Below are 22490 nucleotides of genomic sequence, written 5' to 3'. Positions count from 1 at the left end.
CCCGGAGCCCTTCCCCGGTACCTTGTGCCGCCGGCGGCCGCTCTCCAGGGCCGCCTCCGTGTCCATGGAGCAGTCGGAGCCCGACTCGGCCCCGCTGCCGCTGCCGCACCGCGTGGCCTCGGGCATCGCCGCCGCTCCGCCACGCCGCGCTCCGCACCCGCCGCGCGCCAGCCGCGCCTCACGCTCCGAGCGGCCGCCGCGCCCACAGCCAATCGCCGGCCGATCCGGCGGCGCGGGGGCGGGGCCTCTCCACCCGACAGCCAATCGCCCGCCGCCCCCTCGGCGGGACCACAATTCCCGACGTGCCCCGGGGGACAACGGGCGGACTCCAAGCCCCGGCGGCCCCCGCGCGCCCTGAGGGCGCGGCCGCCATGACGGGCCGCCATGAGGACTCGGCCCGGCTCCTGCGGTCCTTCCAGCGCCGCCTCACAGACCCCGCCTGCAACCCCGTGACTTTTAGTGTCCGTAACTACCGCAGACTCGTGTTCGGTAGCGAAGAGCCTAACGTAGGGAACGGCAGAATGACACCAAATGCCTCTAAGACTTAAAAGGACCACACACCTGTGGTGATCAGCAGCATGAGCTGATGATGACCAGACCACAGTCTGATCGTACCTACAGGGAAAAATCGGGTTTTAGAAGTCAAAATGAGTCTTACGAGCTGTGGAGGGATCCTGCCGGCCGCCAGGGTATCGATTTCTCAAGGAAAGAGGTGTTCGGGAGCAGAGCAGGGCTTCTCCCAAAGCAATGCCATTGACCCGCCCTGTTGTCTCCTGCACCAGCACGTTTTCATTTGCAAAGACCAAATCCTGCTTGCCAGAAACAAACACACCAAGTAGATCGAGGAGCACAGCTGAGAGCTCTGCAGGATGCAGTGGGAGAACCTTGGGATTGCAGGAATTTTTGTAGTAACCAGGTGCGTGTCTAATTCGTTTGCTTTGCTTCCTGGCAGGGAAGATGAAGTGTGCTCTCATTCCTGTGCCACAAGTAGGAAACCCATTCCGGAATTATAGTGTAAAACAGCCCTGTCCAACTGCAGTTCCTACTAGAGCAACACAAACCCTTTCCATGTCAGTTGTGTGGTCTGAATGAAGGATGCCAGTTCTCATTTTTATTATCACAGGGACACAAAGAATAATTAAAGGCGAGTGCAAACAAAATGCACAGGAGCTTTCCAAATACTATGGTCAAAAGTCTAAACTAACAGCTTTGATTTAGAGACTGATGTGACTGACTGCATTTACAGGATGGTTACCTTGTTACAGAGGGAAACTTTACAAAGCTCATTAAAAAAGAATCATGTATTCATGACCAGGGTTAGATGTAGCGGGGAATTTTGTTGCAATTGTCCTTCCGCTCGTCCTCCTCTTCACGTTATTATTTATGCTTTTAGAATTTTGCAGGAAGCTTCATCTTCTTTTCAGTCCATCTAAAATAATAGAATTATTAGAGGTCAGACCACATTCCAGGAACTGAGTTGGCCTAGCTTCTGGTGCCACAGGTGGCATCAGTACAAACAGTCAAAATGACCCTCTGAAATATATTTTTGTAAAGATTTCAAGTTTTACTCATGTATTACTCATGTCCAAGTAGTATACAGGGAGTGTGTTTGAAAGAGTGCACAGCCAAAAGGTGCTTAAGGGAAAATTTAAAAATCAGCAGAATTTCCTTAGAAACTGTAGTATGTGATTTGTTTCTTCAAATACTGGCTTTTTAAGGTGACAGTACACATCTAATGAAGACTCAAAGGGTTTAAATAAATACCAGTCATTAAAGATATTAATATGTGTTGCTATTAAAAAAATTGATGTGATTTTTGCCCTCAGCAGTTTTTAACGTATGTTCTAGCCAACTTAGTTAACAGTTTTGTAGGCCTTCTCCACATACAACTCTATAAAAAAATTGTTTCATACCAACTTGCTTTCCATTAAGGGATTTTTCAAGCACAGTTACAGGCCAAATGTACACTGTGAAAGGAAGCAGAAGCTTGTAGCTCAGGCAGTGTACACATTCTTCTGTCAATTGTGAGCAAGTCAAATGGTGTTTTCTACTTTAAATTTGGATTAGACACCTCTCTCTATACAGCATCTTTTATTCTTCATCTACAGCTGCAGAAACTGTAACAGTATCTGCAATGTAATTTGGCAACATCTATGTGAGCTGAACCTGCCTTCTAGCAGGAGTTTATCAAACACTGTGTTTAACACCAAGTTTATCACTGTTTCTTAACGTCTCTGCCCTTGGCCATCTCCACCTGCAAGGCAGAGCTCATACTGTTTTCTTGCCTCATGCAAACTATAAACAGCAGCATTTGTCTAACTGATATAGGGAGAATGTCCTTGTAAAAAACTGTACAGTTTGACTATTTCTGGGTCATAACACTGAAGTTATCAAAGATAATAAGAATTTTGTTGTTGGGGAAGGGGGGGGTTGTGATTTACAGCAACATTTCTGCCCAGATCTGATGGTCAATTTGAAGATAAACCAAACTTAGTTACGTGTGTTTTCTTACCTCGGGGAGTCAATTCCACTGTCTCCTGTAATGCTGGGGCTTTCTGTCCCTTCTGAGTGTTTCTGTCCTGAGATCACAGAACATGTGTTCTTACAAATCAGCTCTTTTTTTCCCAGAGGGTTTCCCATTTCTTTGCTCTGGGAGCCCAAAGCACAGCATGACACTCCTCCTCCTCCTCCTCCTCCTCGTCCCACCTCAGGGGGGAAGTTGTGCCCGGTGTCAGCATCTGAGTGAGCCTCGGCAGCGAGGCAGGAACCTGCCACAGCTGGGGCCTTCCCACCCTCAGGGAGGCCTGTTCCTTCAGCCTTTCTGTGACCTCTCGGAAGAACCTGACTGCACAACCAGCTTTCTTCTGTGAAGTCTGGTTTGGGGTGCTCTTTGAAGCCATCTGTTGACTCTGCGAAGCTACCGCTTCCCTTGCATCCATGCTCTCCGGAGTCACACTTATTAACAGTTGTGTTGTACTGGGTGGGACAGTTAGTAGCCTTCCGGGATTTTAGGGACACAGCTGCACTCCAGTCTCTTGTGTCTGGAAAGGCATGGCCAGGAGGCAAGGGATGGCATGGCTCACGGCCCTCAGAACTGTCATCCAGACATAACAGGTTACAGGTGTCCCCATCGTGCCCTTTTTGGTTCTGAAGGAGGCAGTTGTCAGTAAATCCCTCACTTTCCAGATTCATTGCCCCGTGATGGCTGGCACAGTCATAGTTAAATATAAACTCACTCTTTTTATCAGTCTTTTTTCTGTATTTCACACCATTTTTTTTGACCAGGTTAACATTGGCTGTATAATTTGAAAGATGGACATTTTGAAATTCATTTGCTGTTTGATCTAATAACTCACCTACAGTGTCAGCTTTGCCTCTGCAACGCTCATCTTTCAGACAGAATGAAAGCTTTGTGGCTTCTTTGCACACACCACTATGTTCAGTGGACTTTTTAATATCCCCAGGACTTTTTTTTAACGTTCTTCCATAGGTGTTTCCTTCAGAACTATTACTCTCCAGAAAGTGTTTACTTTTATTGTCTATTTGCAGATTACTGCCTTGCAGACAGCTACAGTTTTCACTTAAGCTGTCTTTCTGGAGTTGGAGGCAGGACCTGTGAGCCCGGGGTGGGTGGTTTTGCTTAGCTCTGTCAGCCAGCTGCTCGGTTTTGTAGCCAGGGGGTTTCCAGGAGGCTGAGGGCTGTGGCCTGTGTGAAGCCTTTCCTTGCCCCCTTGCCCGGCTCTTCAGGTGGCTGCTGACACCTCGGTACCCCCGCGCGTAGAAGCTGCGTCTCCACGGCAGAGCCGGGAAAGGATTCGTAATCTGCTTTTTATAGAACACAGGGGACTGCACTGCTGCAGCAGGGGGCTCTTGGTTCCTGACAGACGGTGAAAGGCTCTCTTCCACTTCCACATTTGGGGATGTCAGCTCCTGTATGGGGGATTTCCTGCTGCTTCTGCTGATCTGCTTCTCTTTCTTTGATTTGGTTTTCCTGGTGCGTTTTGCTGTTTTACTCTGTGCCTTTTGAACACATTCCTTTGAAAGATGGTTTTGCCTGGCTACTGACACTTCAGCTGAGGTGCCATTACCAGTGTATTTTTTCTCTTTCCTGATGTATTTTTTCTGCTCCTCGAGCTTCTGCATTAGTATTGTGTGTTTAATCAAATTATCAACAGTGAGAGTAGGGTTAATACGCTTGATGATTTCATGTTCTATATCACGTGGAATATTGTCCAAGTCATCTTCATCCCTGACTGGCCACTCCCTGGGAGGAAACTGGGCTGAAAAAGTGGAGTACTCCTTCTTGTGTTTTTCTTTTTTGGAAAAACTTCTCCAGAAAAGTCCAAGGCCAAACCTTTTGCTTTTCAGTTTTGCTTTCACAGATGTCAGGGATTTGATGGTGTCCCAGGAATGATTTTCAGCAGATGTGCAGATCTCTTGAGTTTCAATTGAAGGCTTCAATTCACTGCAGTCTTTCTTTCCCTCTCCCTTAGGTTCATGGTTCACTAGCTGCCAATGTCTTTGTTCACAGAGCATATTTTGGACAGGGAAACAACGGCAGGATCTGTAACAGGATGCTGTAGGAATGTTTTCTTTCACTAGGTTTGCACAGTGCTTAATGTTTACCAGGTAAGTGATGGAAGGTGATGAACAGCAACAACTGTCCTCCAACAGGACCCTTCTGTTGTCTTCTGTGGTCTTATTGGTGATAAAGTATGTGCTGGGAGTCACAATGAAGTATCCTTCTCCCGTATGATAGATCTTCCTTTCCTTAATTAGAGTGCCAGGGATATTATATAAGATACTGTGGGAGGGAACTGCAATGCCTACAACGAAGAGACAGATATTTCAAAGCAGAAATAAGCTTTCAAATAAATCGGGTGCTGGCCAAAAAATAACTTACATACAACAGACCTGGAAGGAACTGAACATGGAATACCCAAAGCCTTTAGGGAAAGGTCAGCTGTGTTTCTGGCTGTCACTGCAGCACTTCTGGGAGAGAGCTCAATATGTTCTCCTCAAATAAGCAAGGGTGTTCTCTTTGCATCTGTCAGGGTATGATATTTATGAGAGAGACCTTCTGCCAGGTGCAGAGCAAACAGTGTCTTGTTCAAAGCATTTCCATCCTGGCATGTTATTCAACAATTACTTTTACCACTCTCTCTGAAGCTTCTGGTATAATTTGGTCCATAACAATTTATTGCCTCACTGAGACTGGTCTCAGCTACTGGTTTTCCATCAGGTGTCACAGTCTCAGAGTCCTTAGTCTAGTCACAGCTGATCTCCTGCCACGGGAATAAAAACTTCCAGCAAGGTGAAAATACAGCAAGAAATACATGAAGTCCCTACAAACTTTGAGAGTGCTACTGCTGGGTGACCTAAAAATGCTACCTTGTGCTTGTCTCAGTGCACATGTGGACTACATCATGTTCCTGGCAGGGGTCTGGACCAATTTGTGGGGTTGCATTGACATTTTTCTCACTGGTATGAATGCCTAGCAGATCAGCCTGTAACATTTACAGAGTTGTAAGGTTAAGAGGACTCAAAAGAAGCAGCTCAGTATCTAACAAAGGAGCCTCCTGAGAGGGCCATACTGAGCCTTTACAAAGTCTCACCTACAATAACACTTCAATATTGCAGACCTGAGGGAAACTGAACATTTTTCAGATGTAAAGAAAATGGAGTATTTAAGGGAAGTGGCTGCTACCCCATCAGAAGAAAGGGACCAAAGCTCATTTATTGGAAGTAATTTGCTTTCAAGAAGGAAGGAGCTGGAATTTGACCAACAACCCCAAATTCGAGGCTGATTATATTTTTTGGTAGCAAACACCTACCCAGTCCCTTGCAGTCAAAGTCAGCTGTGTTCCTGTCTCCCAAAGGAGGACTTGGAGTCTCTGGGATCTGACACACAGTCTAAATACTTCTATGCTTTCCCACTCTCTAGGAAGGACATACTCTCAACATGCTACTGCATTCAATTCCCTCTTATTCTCAGAGGAGATTTATTAAAAAAAGGGGAATGGATTACATTCCAGACAGTGCTGGTGACACTCACAGATAGAGCAGTTTCCACATTCCTGTATTCTCTCAGTTGCCTGTTCATTTATATTCCTTCCTCTTGCCAGCTTTGCTTGTGAACATTCAATGATCCCTTGTCCGATATCAGAAACTCAAGCTTGATGATACAGCCACTTTCAAAAGGAGGGAGAAACAAACATGTTACCTGGATAATTTTTCACTAATTGCTCTGCTAAAGTTTCCTGTGTCACCATCACATGATCTGCATTCATGTCTGATATGGTACAGCATATTCCTTCTGCCAGAGAAATGGAGCATGACTGCAAGAGAGGATTCATGAGGCAGGGGTCACATCACCTGAAAGAGAAGAAAATTGTTAGAATGGAACAGTGTTCCATTTTTTCTATTAGCTGTAACAGATTTTCACTGGAAATTTCTTGTTGTCTCAGAGCACCTTATCTTCAGCTGATTTTCTTCAGCAAGCTACTTGGCAATAATTCTCAGAGAAGGGAAGTGGTGGTGGTAGCACCTCTCAAGAGTCTTTGTAATGAAGGAAACAGAAGGTTGCCTCAAGCACATTTGGCATTAAATTCCATCCAAAGCCATAATTTACATTAACAAACAAGGAGCTGAGAGAGAATTATTTCTGATGACTGCTGACTTTTTAGATGACTGCTTACATGTTAAACCATGCAGAACCCATATTTCTCGAAGGAACTAATGAAAAAAGGTCAACATCCAATACTCTAAGTAAAAAATCTTTTCACCAAGTCAGAACACAAGGAAAAAAATTGCCAGTAACAGGCTTTGTCCCCTATCTAGCACGTGAAATTGAATAGAAATGGTAAAATTCCACTTTTAGACTGGGCTCTAGAACTAAAGATTACCTAGGAGACTGGGCAGAGAGCAAAAACTTATTACAACTGCTTGCATTTTTTAGGCTACATCACCATCTCTCCTGTAAGAGACAGAAACATTGTCCCTGTTATGCATGATGAAAGCAGGAGCTTGGAGGGGCTGAGAGCTGGCTCAGCTTCCCCAGGAATTCTGCAACCCCTGCCCAGAGGACTGGAGAGGGTTCTAGTCCTGCACCCCAGCACAGGTAAACCCTTCCCTCTCCCCTTCACAAGACGGCAGCGCCAGCAAGGACAAGCCCAGCAAGAGCTTCTCACACAGCACCAGGCAATGATGGAGCTGAAATAAGCATTGTCCCGGAAAGTTGTGGATGGACTCACCTGAGGTCTGTGCACACAGCGAGACACTGGCTGCAGGCACCTTCCCAGACAAAACCCCAAACTTTATTTTAGTGAGAGCAACGGTGTGTTCCCACGCCAGGTGCTGCACAGAGAGCCTCTGGGTGTGCTGGAGCAGGCACAAGGCAGCAGGGACTCCTGCTCAAGAGGCAAACCCCAGCGTTAAATGCTGACAGGAATCTTGCCGCGAGAAAGAAGTAACGTTTTAGATTGAGTCACGTTCCTGTTTAACCAAACCGCGGTTGTCTATTGATGACGTTGTAATCAGACATTAGAAAACTACAACACAAACATTTCTCCGAGTAAACGAAAACGTAACAGTGCTTTGAAGAGCTTAAACTGCTCTTGACCTTTGTTTTACAGCTGCTGCTATATTCAACAAAAAGCACTCGGAACAAAAATCCTGGCATACAGTTTTCTCGGTGATGTTGCTAGGAAACTCCCTGAAGGTGCAGAAACCATTGCAAGCTCTCTCTTTGTGTGGGAAAGGCCATCAGCATTCAGGAATGATTCCTGTGAATGGTTTGCTGTCCCAAGTCTCTGCTGTAGGCACACCCTGCTGCCAGTTTGTTCCTGCATAGCACCAGACTGCTGAGGAGTAAATGCCAAGTGTAATCAAAATATATTCATTATCTTTATTATTGTCTTGCTGCCATTGTCTATATCTGTCTCACAACCTCAAATCCAATGTCTCCATTCAGGGAAGGCCGTTTCAGAATAATATTTAAAACAAAGCATTAAACAAAAACCAGCTTGATAACTGGAGGAAGAAAAAAAAATTTGGAAATCACACAAGTCTAAAATGATTGTTGCAGCTCAATAGTGCACACGTGCTAACAGCATGAATATTAGATATCACTCCCTCCTGACTTTGAAATCAAATCCAAAATAGTGAGAGCAAGAATTAGATCACTGGCAACATTGATAAGCAGTATGGGAAAAGGCCCAGCAGCACCCTACAAGTGTCTATCAAGTTCTGAATAAAAACTGGTGTTTAGTGTCCATAGCTAAGTAACAGCTGTTGCACCTCAAATGTTCTCCCAGGTTTGTTGGAAATACATAAAATCTGCATCCCTTAGGTTTGCGCACGGAGCAGTCTAAAGGATTTCTGTAAGCTGTGTCTCACAGACCCGAGGGACCATCACCAGAATTCCAGGCTCATTGAAGCTCCTTCGGATCTGTCGTTTTCCAGCTCAGAAAGCCCCTGCAGAATCCCCTGCCCCCTTCCCTGTACAAATCACCTGATGACAACCATCTTCCTGCTTTCTCCATAGCCTTGGGAAGGCCTTGCTTACACGTGTGTGCAACGTACCTGTCAGCAGTCCAGGAACTGGTTTAAACCTGTTTAAAACTGACATGGTTTAAATCCACCACCGTTCCCTTTCAGCTCCCAGCTCCTGCGGAATCCATTAACCAAGGGCAATCCAGGCAGCTCCCAGCATTCAGGTGTTGTTATCCTTCAGCTTGCTCTGCCTGTCTATTCAAACTCTGCTCATTACCCGGACACCTAAAACCCAACAATGCCCTTTTGGAGCACTTATCAGTCACAGTCATCTGTAATATGAGTGTTGGGTAACAAAGCTCAGGCACAGAAAAGCCTCTGGGTATTCTTGACGAGCACAAAGTGATTTTTTGTTCCATCTCTGTAATGTGAGCGTTACCTTTTTTCACTGAGTTGTTTAACAGTTGCAGAATTTTTGCATCTTCTGTCTCTTAAAAAAATTACATAGAAGGCAAGTTTTATCTGGGTGAAAACCAGGCCAGATCTGGGGAAACGAACAGAGAGGCATTTGTTACAACAGCACTCAATTTACTTCTTAAAAGTTCAGGTAAACTATTTACAGGAAAATAAAGGGCTAGGAGTAAATCCATTCCTGGAAAAAAACCCCAAATGCAAATCAAGAAAAAAAAAGGTCTGTTGAGGCAGAGAAGACATAGCATGTGGAAATAGAGGACTGTGTTTTCTGTACTGTAGCTGGACAAATCTATCTTGGAATTGATTATACAGAAGATGCCACAGATCCTGTGCCTCTCTACATGAGAGCCCTGGCATGTTTGATGTAATTTGCTTTTTGTAGAATTGCACCAGGAAAACCATAAGCAAGCCCAGTTCTGCTGCAACTGCAAGGCTTCTGCTTTTCTAAAGAATAGGGCATATCAGAGTCACATTTTATAGCAAAAATCACATGTTAAACAGTTTTAAGGAACAAAAAGTTAATAAGAACATCATAGAAAGCTGGGAACTGTAGCAAAACCCTTTTCAAACATTAATGAAGATTTTACAAGATGTGTCCTTATTAAAGAATAAAATTTCTATGTAAATTATAAAGACAGTTAAGATTAAAACATTTTCAATTGTAAATATATAACAGAGAAACTATTTTGGCATGAATGCTGTGCACTAGATCCTGTTTTTCAGAAACATCCTTTTACTGAAGCAAAGAGTAAGTAGTTCAATTGTATCTGAACTGTCAGATATTGTACCACGTTTAATCTGTTACTGAAACCAACACAAGCTCTCAGGAACAGGCAAACCATGTCTGTTGTTCCCTTATTTTGTACAACTCTCAAAGAGAGAAACAAAACAATTCAGTGTCAGTTCGGATCATCAACACTTCTTCAGTTGGCATCAAAGGAGAAGCTACAAACACATCAAAATGTCAGATTTCTGTCCCTACTGATTCCTGCATGAACAAACACTCCTAAATCAGAACAGTTAGGCAAACAGTGCCCTCCATTTGGTCTCGGTTCCTGGTTCTTACAGTTCCCAACTTTCTGTGATGTCCTTATTAACTTTCTATTCCTTAAAACTCGGAGGATGATGCCAGGCAACCTGATAAAAAATAACCCAAACAAAAAACAATCACTTTTTCTACCTTCCCACCAACACCCAGTTTAGTCCCAACTGCAAATATCAGGAACTTTTGAAGATACGACCTATAAGTGCTTTCTGAGATTCCTAGCCAAGAGCCATTGAATCCTTACTCTAATCTTAGGGCTGATGGCCCCCTCAGCCATAATTCCTTTCACCAGTGACTATAAACCCCACAAGCAGGTATGGTGAAAACAGAGCAAGATTCAGGGAGAAAGGCAAGAGCTCTCTCCTGCCGCCTCTGTTCAGGTCCCCGATAGGAACAAGTTGCACAGCAGCCACCAGCATGTTCGGGGTGGTGCCGTTTTCCTTAAACCCAGCACGGTGGGAAACAAGCCAAACCCTACGGACAGGTCTGCCTTTGGGGCACCAACTGCACAACTGGCAGGGAAATTCAGCTGTGAGCAACAGCCTGATAATTATTTCTGATGTACTTCGGCATGCTGAGAGCTTCTGGGTGAATTCACAGATGGCATTGAACAGAAGCAGCACAGCTGATGGCAGGGAAGGTCATCTTTAACCATTTCAGCATTCAGTGTCAGGCTTGATCATAAAAGACAGATGGATTCAAAAGCTTTGTTGCAAGGAGATACAAATAACCCAAAATTAAACAGTCCCAAGCAAGTTGCAAAATCGTGAATGACCACCATGGAGCCAAACAACAGAACAGGAATAAAGAAGTCACTGGCAACGTCTCTGGCTCCTTGAACTGTCCTTAGTTGCAGCCATGCACTCCTACAGGAATTTGACATCTTTTCCACTTAGCCTGGTCCAAAAAAATCCCCTTCACAACCCTGGCATCACTCCACTAACACAGCTCTGCCTTTTCCTTGCTCCCACCTGTGTCTTCTCTTCTGCAATAAATCTCAGACATCCCAATAGCTCTTTAATGTCCCACCCTCCATTCCAAGCCACGAGCAGTACTGGGGGTTGGTTGAGTACTTACCTATACAGTGAGGGACTCACTACAAAAACATCAGGACTAAGCTGTGCATTCCTGTGCCTGTACAGCTAAAGGTCAGCTCCAACTGCTCAGTATTCCCAGGGCTTCCTCGTTTGCCTGGAAATGTGCTGTCACATAAGAGGCACCCACGAAAAGTATACAATATCAAGCTACAGTCTTAGCAGTAAGATATACCTATGGCCATGTTCCCCCTTCCCTAGAATGGACCAAAATTCACTTTGCACACTCCCTGTCTTCAGCTCACATCTACCCCAGCCAAGGCAAGTCACACACTAGTCTTTCAGAGGAACAGCACCCACAGAGCTGCTCAAAAGAGGACAGGACTCCCTGCAGAGGGTTTCCAGCAAATCGTGGCAGCTGTTGTGTGCAACTCACTCCCAGGCAACACCAGCCCAAACCTCACCCTCTGCAGAAGCAGCTGCCAGAGAACTTGCACAGTTGTAGCTTCTCTTGGACCCAGCCCCTGGTCTGGAGTGAGGGCAGGAGCTCTGATCTTGTTACAGGACAAATCCCACCGCAGGGAGGGTTTTCATTCAGCTGAGAACACAGCTTTAATGGTATATGGGCAACTTCACACCTGCCTGGGAACTCAGGATGTTGATGGATGTGCACAGCCACTTTTCCTTCCACTCTCCCTGAGTGGATATCCAGCTTTAAAGATGTTCCCTATGCTAGAAAATAAGTTTCTGTACCCCTTTCCTTAGGCTGGAATTTATGGTCCAGAGGGAAAAAAACAAACCAACATGAAGAACCAGTTTAGAAATGAAAAACAGCATCTTTACCACCATAAGAGGTCTCAGAGGAGTTGTTTGGACACTGCAGATTATACAGCCCTAGTCTGGACTCCAGGACTTAAGTCCACAGTTCGCAAACCTTTTTCCATGAAAGCCAACAGGCATCCCTTGGAACAGGAGAGGTTCAGGCTGGCATAAGGAAATCCTCTGCACCTTTAAGGGCAGCACAGCTATGCAGCAAGTTTTCCAAGCTGTGAGGGAACAAAGCCCAGAGCAACCTGCCCTGACCCCAAAGCTGACTCTGCTTTGAGCAGGAGGTGGGATAGGCTCCCAGGAATAAAGGAGTGCTGCAGTCATCTGGTTTGGTTGGACATGGGTACCTGTGCCTCTCACAGGCCCTCTCCCCTCCCACCTCAGCCACCCTGCTTTCGGTAACCCAAAGCAAAGGGCACTTTTGATGAGCTGTGAGGTTCCCTGGGGTTACACCAAGTTAAAACTTACCTCATGCCATGCAAAACAGCATCCACATGGGAACACTATTGGGTTTTCTTCAACTCTTAAATAAATAGCTACTGTATTCATAATTTTTTTTCCCATTACTGAACTCCACATGCATGCACTCATTGTCAAAGCTGGTGCTCTCCACAGTGGTGGAGTGGACATGTCCTAAAGCAAGATGGACTACAGGAAAAGCTAAAAGTAGCCTTGAAGTGAAGTCTCTGATTCTGAAACTGTATCAAAGGCTGCAGCAAAAGCACCACTAAAAAATCCAATTTATTTCATTAACTACATAATATTAATGGAAACTGTTGTCTTTTCTGACTTAAACAGAAAAAATTAGCCCTGTTTAAATTACCCTCACCCTAAAAGAGCATTAAGGCAGTTAAGATCTGCCTTTCAGGATTCAAGGTGCAAGGATTCAAAAGGCTGAGGATATAGCACAGCTCAGCCTATTTTCTTGAATTTTTTCTCACTTGAAAGAAAACAGCAAAAGCTTTTACTGCTGAAAATCTTCAGCACCGAGAAATGCACAGTACATATCAGGTTCTTCACAACTAATCTGGTTAGAGATTATTTTTAGAAAAAATTCAGAGTAAATTGAACTCAATGGAGCCTATTACAAAAAAAAATTATACACTTTTGTTCAGTGGTACTTGTAAACAGACTACTTGCTGGAGTATGAAAAAAACCTGCATGCACAAATGCTTTTAGAGATGACACCTTTCAGGGAATTCAGTCTGAGCAGATCTGTTAAACACACCAGGATTTTGCAGAATGTCACAGCCCCTTGTACCTTGCTGCTGTGAGTTCAATCAGCAGTTTGAATAGAACACTTATGGCAAGTGCAACAAATATTTACTAAGAAAGGGCTTTTATAATACAGGATCAATAACTTAGTAAGAATTTTATATGGAAATGCATTAAACGTGCAGGGGTATCATCACACCTGAAGTAACTGGTAAGGGCTGAATGCCAGCTAAAATTAGGCACTAAACATTACGAAATAATGTTTTACATAGTCATTACACAGATAGAATTAAATAATTAAGCAAATAATAGACAGATAAAAAGGTCTTTCAAAGAGCACAAGTGTTTTCTTCCTTTTTTTCCTCCTGAAAATACATCATCAGAGTCACCACTGGAACTGTGATAACCAGGAAAACCCAATCACAACAGAATATGCAACTTAGCAAGTTCTGAATCAGGTACCTTACAGAAAATAACTTGAAGAGTAATGTTTGAGGATAAAACAATTAAAAACTCAAACTGTTCTTTGTGTTCGGCAGCCTACACACAGCAGTGTGAAACAAAGCGCCGTTTTAGGTCATCCACTCTTTTCAGGCCTGATAAAAATAAAAAGACACAGAATTCTAAATAATCCCAAACAGTCCAGTGTGAAGCCTGACCACATGCTGTGAGTTACACTTCACAGAAGCCAGAACCATTGAAGTACAGAATTATTCTCCTTTGACTTGCAAGCCTACATCCCTGTTTGTGGGACAGGATGAAAGACACTGGAAGAAAGGGACTCCAAAAGAAAGGAATCCCATGAGGCACATCCCCAGCCTCATTAGGATTGTGTGTTCCTGCGTGTAACCACAGCGCCTGACAAACAACATCCACTCCAGAGTCCTGACCTTTTGTAGGCCCAACAGAAACCAGCTACTCACAAGGCCATCACTTCCTCTGTAGCTTCATTGGCCGTGCAGCACAACCATGCTGATCCCGACATTAACTGCTGTGAACAAATCTGAACTACCGAAGTGAAAACAAACCTGTCCTAAGAGCTAGTCAGGTCCCCTTTGTGAAGGAATTTGTCTCTCATTTTAAGCAGCGTTGAGAATTGCCAAGAAGTAGGAAATGCTCAAGTACTCGGTTGCAGGTGAACTCCAGGTGTACCTGGCACAGGTGGCCCTTCAGAACTGTTGCTGGAAGCTGGCACAAACGTGCAGAGCAGCTCAGCATGAGGGACCTCCCCAGAGCTCACACTGTAATTATACCTGGAGTCATCACGCAGGAACAAAGAGAACTGCCCAAAACTGCCCCTCCCACCTTGAAAGGGAATTACAGCCCGTAAACGCAATGGCAGTTTTGCTCCTTGCTCCTCAAGCTGAACCTTCTCAGGAGATTCAATGCCACCCCTCTCCTAACAGGGGGATTCTGTCTGAATATCAAATCAACAGTAAACCCCCCAAAAATCAAGGCGCTTCAGGGACTCTCTCTGCCCATTTTTCAGCTGCTTCTCTGAGCACTTCTCTTCTCCTAAGTTCTGTGGGATACTCACACAGGGAAAAGAGAAGTGAGGAGCCAGACCTGTCAGATCACTCTGCCAACTGCACAAAACATGATCTCATTCCAGTTCGGTCCATACCTCTAGCAAAAACGGATAAAACTTGGCACTTCACAGGAAACTGCTGTCCTTTCATTGTCACTCTTCAGTAGGATATTTTCCAAGTGGAGAAATTTCCAACCTGCAGCCTCGGCCTAAGTGGAAAGGGCAGGGCTTTCTTAGCTTTCCTTGTGAATAATTTGTAGCCCTGCAACAGAGATGCTGAACCGTCAGCAAATTCAGCCCCTAAAGGCTAAGCAAAAATGTTTCATTTCGATATTTTCTCTTCTACTCGATAGGAACCATAAAAAGGGAGTCAGGCCGTTCAGGCACAAGGCAAATGCTGCTGTCACGAGAGAAGGCAGGCTGGGATCACATCACCATCACGAGCTGGTGGTGACCAAGGACAACAAGCAAGCAGCTACTGAGATGCATTCCCCTGGACTATCACCCCAGTTTCTCTCGACAAAGACTCTGGAGGTCAGTGCCCTCAAATCGAGTATTTGCAATTGTACCTAATCTCAGCTGAGAGTCCCCCGCTCCCCTCGCAGCACCTGCCCTGCATGGATCCCCCCAGGCTGGGCAGGAAAGGTGGGAGGGAGCAGTTTGCCCCTCGTTTGGTGAACAATTGACTGAACAACTCAGCTAAGCACAGGAGATAGTCCCACAGAGAGATATTAGCATTCTGACTGTCTACTCTGTTACCAGATCAAGAGGAAAGGTGTTTTAAATGAGGCCCTGCTTCACCCTCTGAGGGAGATCTTAATTACTGTGATTTTCTCTTCCCCCCCCATCTCCCCAGGAGAACATAAAAGCTCCTACCCAGTCCTGGGTGTACCATGCCCTCCATGAGATTACTATCAGAAGGGAAGAGAAAGACATTTTGGCTTTTATCTGGGAATAAATACAGCAGGGCAGTTTGTGTTATTTATAAGCTTTTGAGACTGAATTTTCCCTTCATTTGATTAAAGCTCTGGTGCCCAAAATCAGTGACGGTGTAGCCTATTCTATAAAGTCAGGATGTCCCATGTCCCAGTGTGTTTCTCTAGAACAAACTTCCTTTAAACTGCTGGGATAAAGAGTAACACAACGATCTGTAGGACCACGGTGTCTTCTGATGAGGAGCCATAGCCAGGAAAGCTCTTTGAGATACAGCAGTGAGGAGTTCTCATTATTGCAAACAGTAACATGAGAGCAGGTACATTAAAAATACAGTCACCTCTCTCTCTGTGTAAGCTAAAAACAGCAAATGTAATACCACTGACTTAATTTTTAAATACTGTCAATTCCTTTAAAATAACTAAAACCCAAGGAAACATTGTTCTTACATTTTAGTTGTTTAGTTGTATTTTCTAGAACAAAATACATAAAAGAAATGGGAGAAACGTCATCCAGAGAAGAAAACGGCCATTATGGTAACTTTTGGAAGAGAACGCACAGAATGCATCCATTTTAATCGGAAAATTACCTAAATAAAGACATACAAATTGAAAATTCGTTTCAGTTAGGCTTCCAGAAACGGAAGTAAACTCATGAAAACATGGCTTCAACATCAATTGTCTGAAAAAGTGGAATTCCCGGAGAGAAGAGAGAGAACTCTAACTCTGGGTGTAACTGCAGCAAGAGGCAGGATGATAGGGGAAATAATCTAATTAATCTCCCAAAGTAATTTACATTTGTATTCAACCAGCCATGCTATGCAGCAGAAAAAAGGTTACTAGGAAGCAAGGAGGTAAAAACCAAAGGAATTAAGCTCTCTAAATCATCCCCAGGGAATCAGCAATAACGCATCACTTTTCATCAGTGATACAAAAGTTAACTAGAGCAAGAGAGAATCATTCCCAATGTACCTAGAGATGTTGCTGCTTTTTAGATGAGACCAGTAAGTAAAACACTGTTCTTCCTTAAAATACCTCTTTTGGAATGAGTTGAGGTCAGCAGGCTCCTTCGTGATCAGGGAAGATGAGCTCCAGCTGGAGCAGATGTTACCACTTTGGTGAAGTTATCAGAGTGCCCAAGAAATGAGACTGAATGAAGAGATCAATTTTCTAGTCAGAAGATGGGGCTGCAACAGGGAGTGGCTATTCTATACAAATTATTGGGAAAGAAGGGTAAATACCAGAAAGAGGAAAAAAAAAACCTTATGCGATTTAAGCTAAACCAGGTAAGAGAAACATACAGAGGTTGAGCTGGCCAAGGACAACACAGGCTAGACATCAAAAATTTTCCTGTTAAAATTTTTGAAACAGATCATTGCTCAGGTTTTCAAGAAATTGATAATTTTTTTTGCTTTGAGAAAGAATTCAAAACTGCTAAAGCCCGGTCAGAGAGGAGCAATCTCCCGGGATGCTCCGCAGGACCGAGGGTAAAATTCAAGGTTAATGACCCCAACATACCGAAGTCTGCCCCCCCCCGACCGCAGCTGCAGACAGCAAAGGGATTTACTGACCAAAACCAGTGCCCTGAGGGACAACTGGAGAGCTGTGAGGCTGCAGTCAATACCAGGAGCAGAAATTTCGTCTGCTCTGCTTCTGACCCACCGTTATTTTCAAGCTGGTGGGTGTGTTCTGCAGCCACATTGCAGAGGATTTTCGTGGCAAATTTGCATTAAGAGCACCCGATAATCCCGTTGTACTTTACCTATAGACCAAGCCCTTCACTGCAGCCCGGCCCCATTAGGCTGCAGAGGTCACTAGAACAATTAATCGAATGTGAACTAATCGCAGGTAGCAAATTAAAATGATGCCTAAATATTCACCAGTGTGAACTAGTTAAAATTACCCAAAAAACTTCTCTCGGTTGTTTGTCATTGTTGTTATAGACCTGTAACAGACCTGACACATGTGAGTGCGTGTTCTCTGTGTGTCCCATGGACGTTAATACATTCAAATTAAGTGCTGCGGGAAACAAGTCAGTGCTACATGACATCTGCAAAATTCTCATCTTCTAAGTTTCTGATGTGATAGCTGCACGTGAAAGGCAGCAACTAGAATGTGTCTGAGCTTAATTTCTTCTTTTCCACATGATCTTCCATCCTTTTAACTTTTATAAATTTTTAGAAAAGATTTAACAGAGCACTTGGTAGGGCTGGGTTTTGTTTTTCGGGGGGAATATTTCCAGAGGAATTAGGACTGGAAGCAGGTGCTGAGTGCAGACGATCCCATCCGCATTAGGGGATCAGTGCCTTCCCTCCCGACACCGTCACCCCCCCCGCGGGGCTCGGGCCCTCCGCCTTTACCTTCTCCGGGAGCAGCAGCTCTGTGGCTCTTCCTCACAGGAACCTTTGTGCTGACGCCATCCAGAACATCCAGCCCCAGAGTTTTTTCCTTTCATCTTTGCTTTCAAAACATCCACGAAGAATTAAACTAATTTAGTCTTCCCCTGGTTAGGAACTCACCTCCCCGTTCATTGCAGTGCCAGTCTCGGACGCGTTATATGCAGCCCCTTCCTCCGGGGAACACGACCCGCGGCCAAACACCGAAACCACGCAGCACACCTGCTTCTGCCACGCTTTCCCTAAATCCCGAGTGCCCCTTCCCGGGGTGCAGTGCCTCACCGGGGCACCACTGGCTCCGCTTCAGACCGGCCTGCCCCAGTGTCCGAGGCTGCACCTCCAGACAAAGCTGCGCTGGCGGTGCCCTGCTTGCTCCCGCTTTTCCAGCAGCCCGGCTGCAGGAGTTGTGCCTGCCGGGATTTACACCGCTGGTCACCAAATGCCACAGGCAGGGGGGTTGGTACTTCAGCTGCTGCGGCAGCTCAGGCCACTCTGCTGGAACCAGCTCTGCGAGCACCGAGGGCTCCCGTCGGGACGGGAACAGAGTCCCGGTGAAGGCAAGTAACTCCAGGGGCACTGGAGGGCTCTAGCTAAGACTTCTCCGAGACAAAAGCCTCCCTCCCCTCTCGCCCAGAACCACGGCTCTTGCCCTGTCTCGGGTTACACTTACACGAAGCGCTGCGGAGCGGGCACAGGGGCACCGGTGCAGAGGCCCCAGCCATGATTTAGCCCTGCCCTTTACGTTTTCCACAGCACTTGCAAAGCTCGTTTTGTGCTGCAGAGCATCCCCTCATTCACTAGGAAAAATCTCTCAGACAAGGTAAGCTCTGCTCTGCTTGCTCTAGAAGCTGGGGATCACAGAGGGATTTTGTGTTCAATTCAGGGCGTTCTTTAGGGAATTTTTGTAGGTTCTTAAATTGCCTGTTGCATTAGAATAACTTTTTTTCCCCAACCATCTTCACTGAAAATAAGACCTCAAGTGGATTCATTTTCCTTTACTTTAAAACACGGCAGGTAACAGAATGAATCCATTGCTCAGAACATCTGCACAGCCATCCCTTATCAATCCTACCTATTCTGAGCCACTGCTATCCAAAGATCACACTACAAATTCTGTTTCTGTCCATGGATCACCATTACTGTACATTATTGTATTACTCCCCCAAGTCCCCTTTTCTGCTGTCCATCATTACATGCCCAAATCAGAATACTGAAAATGCTGACTGCACATTCTTTGCAAGTATCTTACTGGATCCCACAGATAGTCTGAGGACTTATAAATGTGCTGCCACCCATATGTGTCCCAGTACTAAAGATCATCTATTTTTCCTCTATTTATAGTATGTATAATGAAAACACCACTACCACCCTCCTCCTCCAAAGAAAAAAACAAAAACAAAAAAAAACACCCAGCAAAACCAAAAAAAGGTTATTAGCTTGATTTCAGTAAGGACATTAAGGCAGAAAAATCAGGTTCAGTATTGGTAAGCAGCTAATCCTCACTTTCATCTGTTTAAGTCACATTACTTGGCTGCCTTATACCAGAGGAGATACTTGACAAGTATAACCTTTTCTCTATTTACAAATACTCTCAAGTTGCTTTTGGAAACCCTTCCCCAAGATTTTACTACTTATAACACAAATGTTCTAACAGTTACATTTAATATTATGTACTTAATATTTTAACCTGCTTGAACAGTACTTTGGTAAAACAAGGCATCAGGACACAAGATGAAAAGGCAAGTCTTTTGTGGGAGATGCAGTGTAACCCTTGTGAAATAGGCAGGAGTCTTTCCAGAGGGTTAAGAGAACTTCCAATATTCTGGTTTCTTATTAGAGCCAAGCTGAAAGTGTTAACAACCCATCTCCCCACACAGCACATCCATTATACTTCCAAGGAAAGTTGCCTATGCTCCTTTAACTGGTCCTCTGCACACATGCAGTGGATGTTTCACAGTCTTGGTCTGCAATGACAGGTGTTTTTTGAGAGCAGCATCGCAAGGTACTTCCACCTCCAACTGCACAGTTCTACAACACTACACATGGCAGCAATTTCTGCTTTTCCAGATGCTGATCCGCTGGCTGCCATCCAGCCCTGCTAAAAAGGGACCAAAAAGGACGGCTGCTGTTCTCCAGCTGTTCCTGTCCCTTGCATGACAAAACAGGAATGGAACTGGATGATTTTGCATCAGGAAAACCAGGAAGATTTAAGCAGTACAGGGAAAAAAACCCAACCAACAAACAAATCCTTCTGTATACCACTAAAAAGGTTGCAAGCAAATAATAAAGCAAATTAGTACTTGAAAAATATCTGCTGAAAAGCTGAGAGGGGGGAGTTCAGGCTGGAATTCTTTGCAGTTCTTCCTCCTCTCCCCTCTGCCGCTGCTCTCCCCAGCTGTTTGTTCCTAATGAAATGTGAACGATGACTCAGTCAACAGGATCCTTTCACTAGTGCCCCTCCCTAGACGAGGGGAAAACAATCAGTTTTCCTGCCAAAACTCCTGGCTTTGGGCATCTGTCACCTGGCTGCTCAAGCCATTTCTCTGAATATTCAGAATCCCCTCACAGGACTATCATTGCATCCTTGTCCCAAAAGATCACTACAACACTCCAGGATCTGGTAAGGTGAAAGACTCTGGAATGTGTGAGAGAAGGGACTCAGAAGCACCATACAGATCACATCACTTGCCCCCAAAAAGAAACGATCAGACCTCACCCCACTGGGACATGGCTTGCAAAATCTGCACCAAAAAAAAAAAAAAAATCAAACTGCAGGATGCAACAAACAAATCTACTCAGCACCACTGTGTGGTTATCCTTTTAGAGAAGGATAAAGAGAGCTGAACTGATACTGGGCTACATCCAACAGCTTGCAGGATCACTGAATCACCCCTGCAAAGGAACAGGTTCTTACATGCACTGCAGGGCACTTGGCCTGAATCCTCACACAACTTAGAACTCACCTGTTAGAGACAGCAATTTTAAACCAGCAGGACACAAGGAATCAAAAGCAGTATAAGACTGCAGTGTCACGTTTTCAAGACAAATTCAGGCATCAGACACCTAGAATTCAAAAGCAACTTTCCTAAACACAGATACAACACTACAAAACACACGATGTCAGGTGATATTTGGTGTGTTCCAAAACTCTAAGCCTATACTCCATCTTGTGATGCTGTGGATGAAAAAATAAGAGGGAAGTTGGTTTTACTTAAAAGCAATGCATTTTGTTATTAGAGCTTTTTACTGTAACTATTTTTGTGCAATACATCAACGAAACGCAGAATGCAGAAATGTAAGTTTGGTGGGAAAACACTGGAAGTTTTGAGAGCTGAGTAGAAGTATTCATTACTTATGCCATTTTTCTTGTCACACTACACAGCAATATCCAAATCCCAGCTGAATTTCTACTTGACCCATTTCTGCTTTCTGGAAAATATCAGCATTAAGGGTAGTGACTGTGCTACCTACATGTTTTGCAATCTACTGCTGGCTGGAAGACTCAATCACTCAAAATGAATAATTTTAGCTTTTATATTTTTAAATATAAACTGAACTGAACAAATGCATTCAAGGTAAGAACCTCACCTGGGTACACAAAAATTACAGAGGAGCAAGAGAAAAACCACATTTTGTGCACATTTCTGGTAAAACTGTCAGTGGAAGTTAACTGTGTTACATAAGTCCAAACAGATATTCATACAGCACATTACTCAGCAGAAAGATGGACTGGAAACCATTCCTCTCTCACAAAGCATTAAAGTTAAACCACTGAAAAAACAGTTATGTTAAAGGACTAGGCTTTATAATGTTAGACACAGAAACAATTGTAAGAGCTGGATCTGTGGAAACCCGCAGCCACCAGACAGAAAATTCCAACTTCTCCATTGTTGACTTCAGGGCACCCCAGGCTGAGCCAGAGGACACCGGACAAAGCAAGAGCTGGGAAGTCACTGTGCAATCCAGAGGTCACTGAGCAGCAGCGCCCAGGCACCAGGCACTGGGTGAGTCACAAAACACTGGGTGTGTTCAGCATGGTAGGACATGCAGCAGTGCTGGCAGCAGCTCCACTTCCTGTGTGCAATCCTCACCCCCACAGAAACCTGGCAGAAATTCCCTGTTGGTCCACTTGCCACTGCTGCTGTGCAGCAATGGAACTACAGACTTGGGCCTTTTCACTGCCCCAGCAACAGCAAAGGGGCTCAGAGAGCCTGTTTTATTCTACAGCAGTTGGTATGCACATGTATCACCTGGAGCTTTCTTCCCAGCCTCAGCCAGACATCCACTGGGCTGGCTATCACTTTGTAAGGCTTCAGCTCATTCATTTGCCCTTACTGGAAAAAACAGAGGAGGGAGGGAAATCATCTATAACCAGAGATCAGGCTCCATTTACAGGCCTGCTGTAGCAGGGCTTTCTCTACAGAACAAGGCAGGCCGGGATTTCTTCCTTTCCGCAGGGTATCCGTGAGGATTTAAAAAGTCCAAACAAATGGGATGCTGAGGCAGAGTAAGACCCAGCTCAGGCTCACTTTTACCAGCCTTTTG

General features: G+C 44.7%; 2 protein-coding genes and 1 long non-coding RNA gene across 7 annotated transcripts in view; 1 reads left to right on the top strand and 2 right to left on the bottom strand.

Annotated features, from left to right (window-relative positions):
- Window positions 1–163, bottom strand: part of LOC113955477 (nucleolar RNA helicase 2-like) — an 11738-nt gene extending 11575 nt beyond the window's left edge. The window contains exon 1 of one of the 2 annotated variants that reach the window (XM_027661036.1): window positions 22–163. In XM_027661036.1, coding sequence (XP_027516837.1) covers window positions 22–126 — 105 coding nt within the window. In that variant the 5' untranslated portion in view covers window positions 127–163. The remainder of the gene's footprint in view (window positions 1–21) is intronic. The other variant, XM_027661037.1, reaches the window with a different exon arrangement.
- A 270-nt stretch (window positions 164–433) lies between these two features.
- Window positions 434–21945, top strand: LOC113955432. The gene is made up of 3 exons (XR_003530549.1): window positions 434–916; window positions 14971–15151; window positions 21846–21945. It is a non-coding gene; the product is annotated as an uncharacterized LOC113955432 (long non-coding RNA).
- Window positions 923–18370, bottom strand: STOX1 (storkhead box 1). 4 transcript variants are annotated; one of them, XM_027660926.1, is made up of 5 exons: window positions 7254–7446; window positions 6224–6375; window positions 2998–4826; window positions 2513–2579; window positions 923–1429 (listed from the first exon to the last, which is right to left on the bottom strand). In XM_027660926.1, exons 2-5 carry the CDS (start codon window positions 6354–6356, stop codon window positions 1410–1412), a joined length of 2049 nt encoding a protein of 682 aa, XP_027516727.1. In that variant the 5' UTR covers window positions 6357–6375; window positions 7254–7446; the 3' UTR covers window positions 923–1409. The 4 variants fall into 4 exon arrangements, with proteins under 4 accessions (XP_027516727.1, XP_027516725.1, XP_027516724.1 ...); XM_027660924.1 differs by lacking the exon at window positions 7254–7446 and adding an exon at window positions 18069–18370 and having other exon boundaries at window positions 2513–4826; XM_027660923.1 differs by having other exon boundaries at window positions 2513–4826.
- Window positions 21946–22490: the final 545 nt, after the last annotated feature.

The sequence above is a fragment of the Corapipo altera genome, unplaced genomic scaffold (genome assembly GCF_003945725.1).
Source record: "Corapipo altera isolate COAL_440 unplaced genomic scaffold, ASM394572v1 133, whole genome shotgun sequence".
Taxonomy (NCBI): domain Eukaryota; kingdom Metazoa; phylum Chordata; class Aves; order Passeriformes; family Pipridae; genus Corapipo; species Corapipo altera.
Note: the sequence above shows the minus strand (reverse complement) of the source record. Positions and strands in the feature narration are given on the sequence as shown.

What these genes read in the sequence shown, in the direction of transcription:
- STOX1 (XM_027660924.1), bottom strand. Translation starts at nt 6,356, where the DNA reads ATGAATCCTCTCTTGCAGTCATGCTCCATTTCTCTGGCAGAAGGAATA. An exon ending in ATTAGTGAAAAATTATCCAG is followed by an intron (nt 4,827 to 6,223) that starts GTAACATGTTTG and finishes TCTTCGTTGTAG; the next exon opens with GCATTGCAGTTCCCTCCCAC. An exon ending in AGTGGAATTGACTCCCCGAG is followed by an intron (nt 1,430 to 2,512) that starts GTAAGAAAACAC and finishes CTATTATTTTAG; the next exon opens with ATGGACTGAAAAGAAGATGA.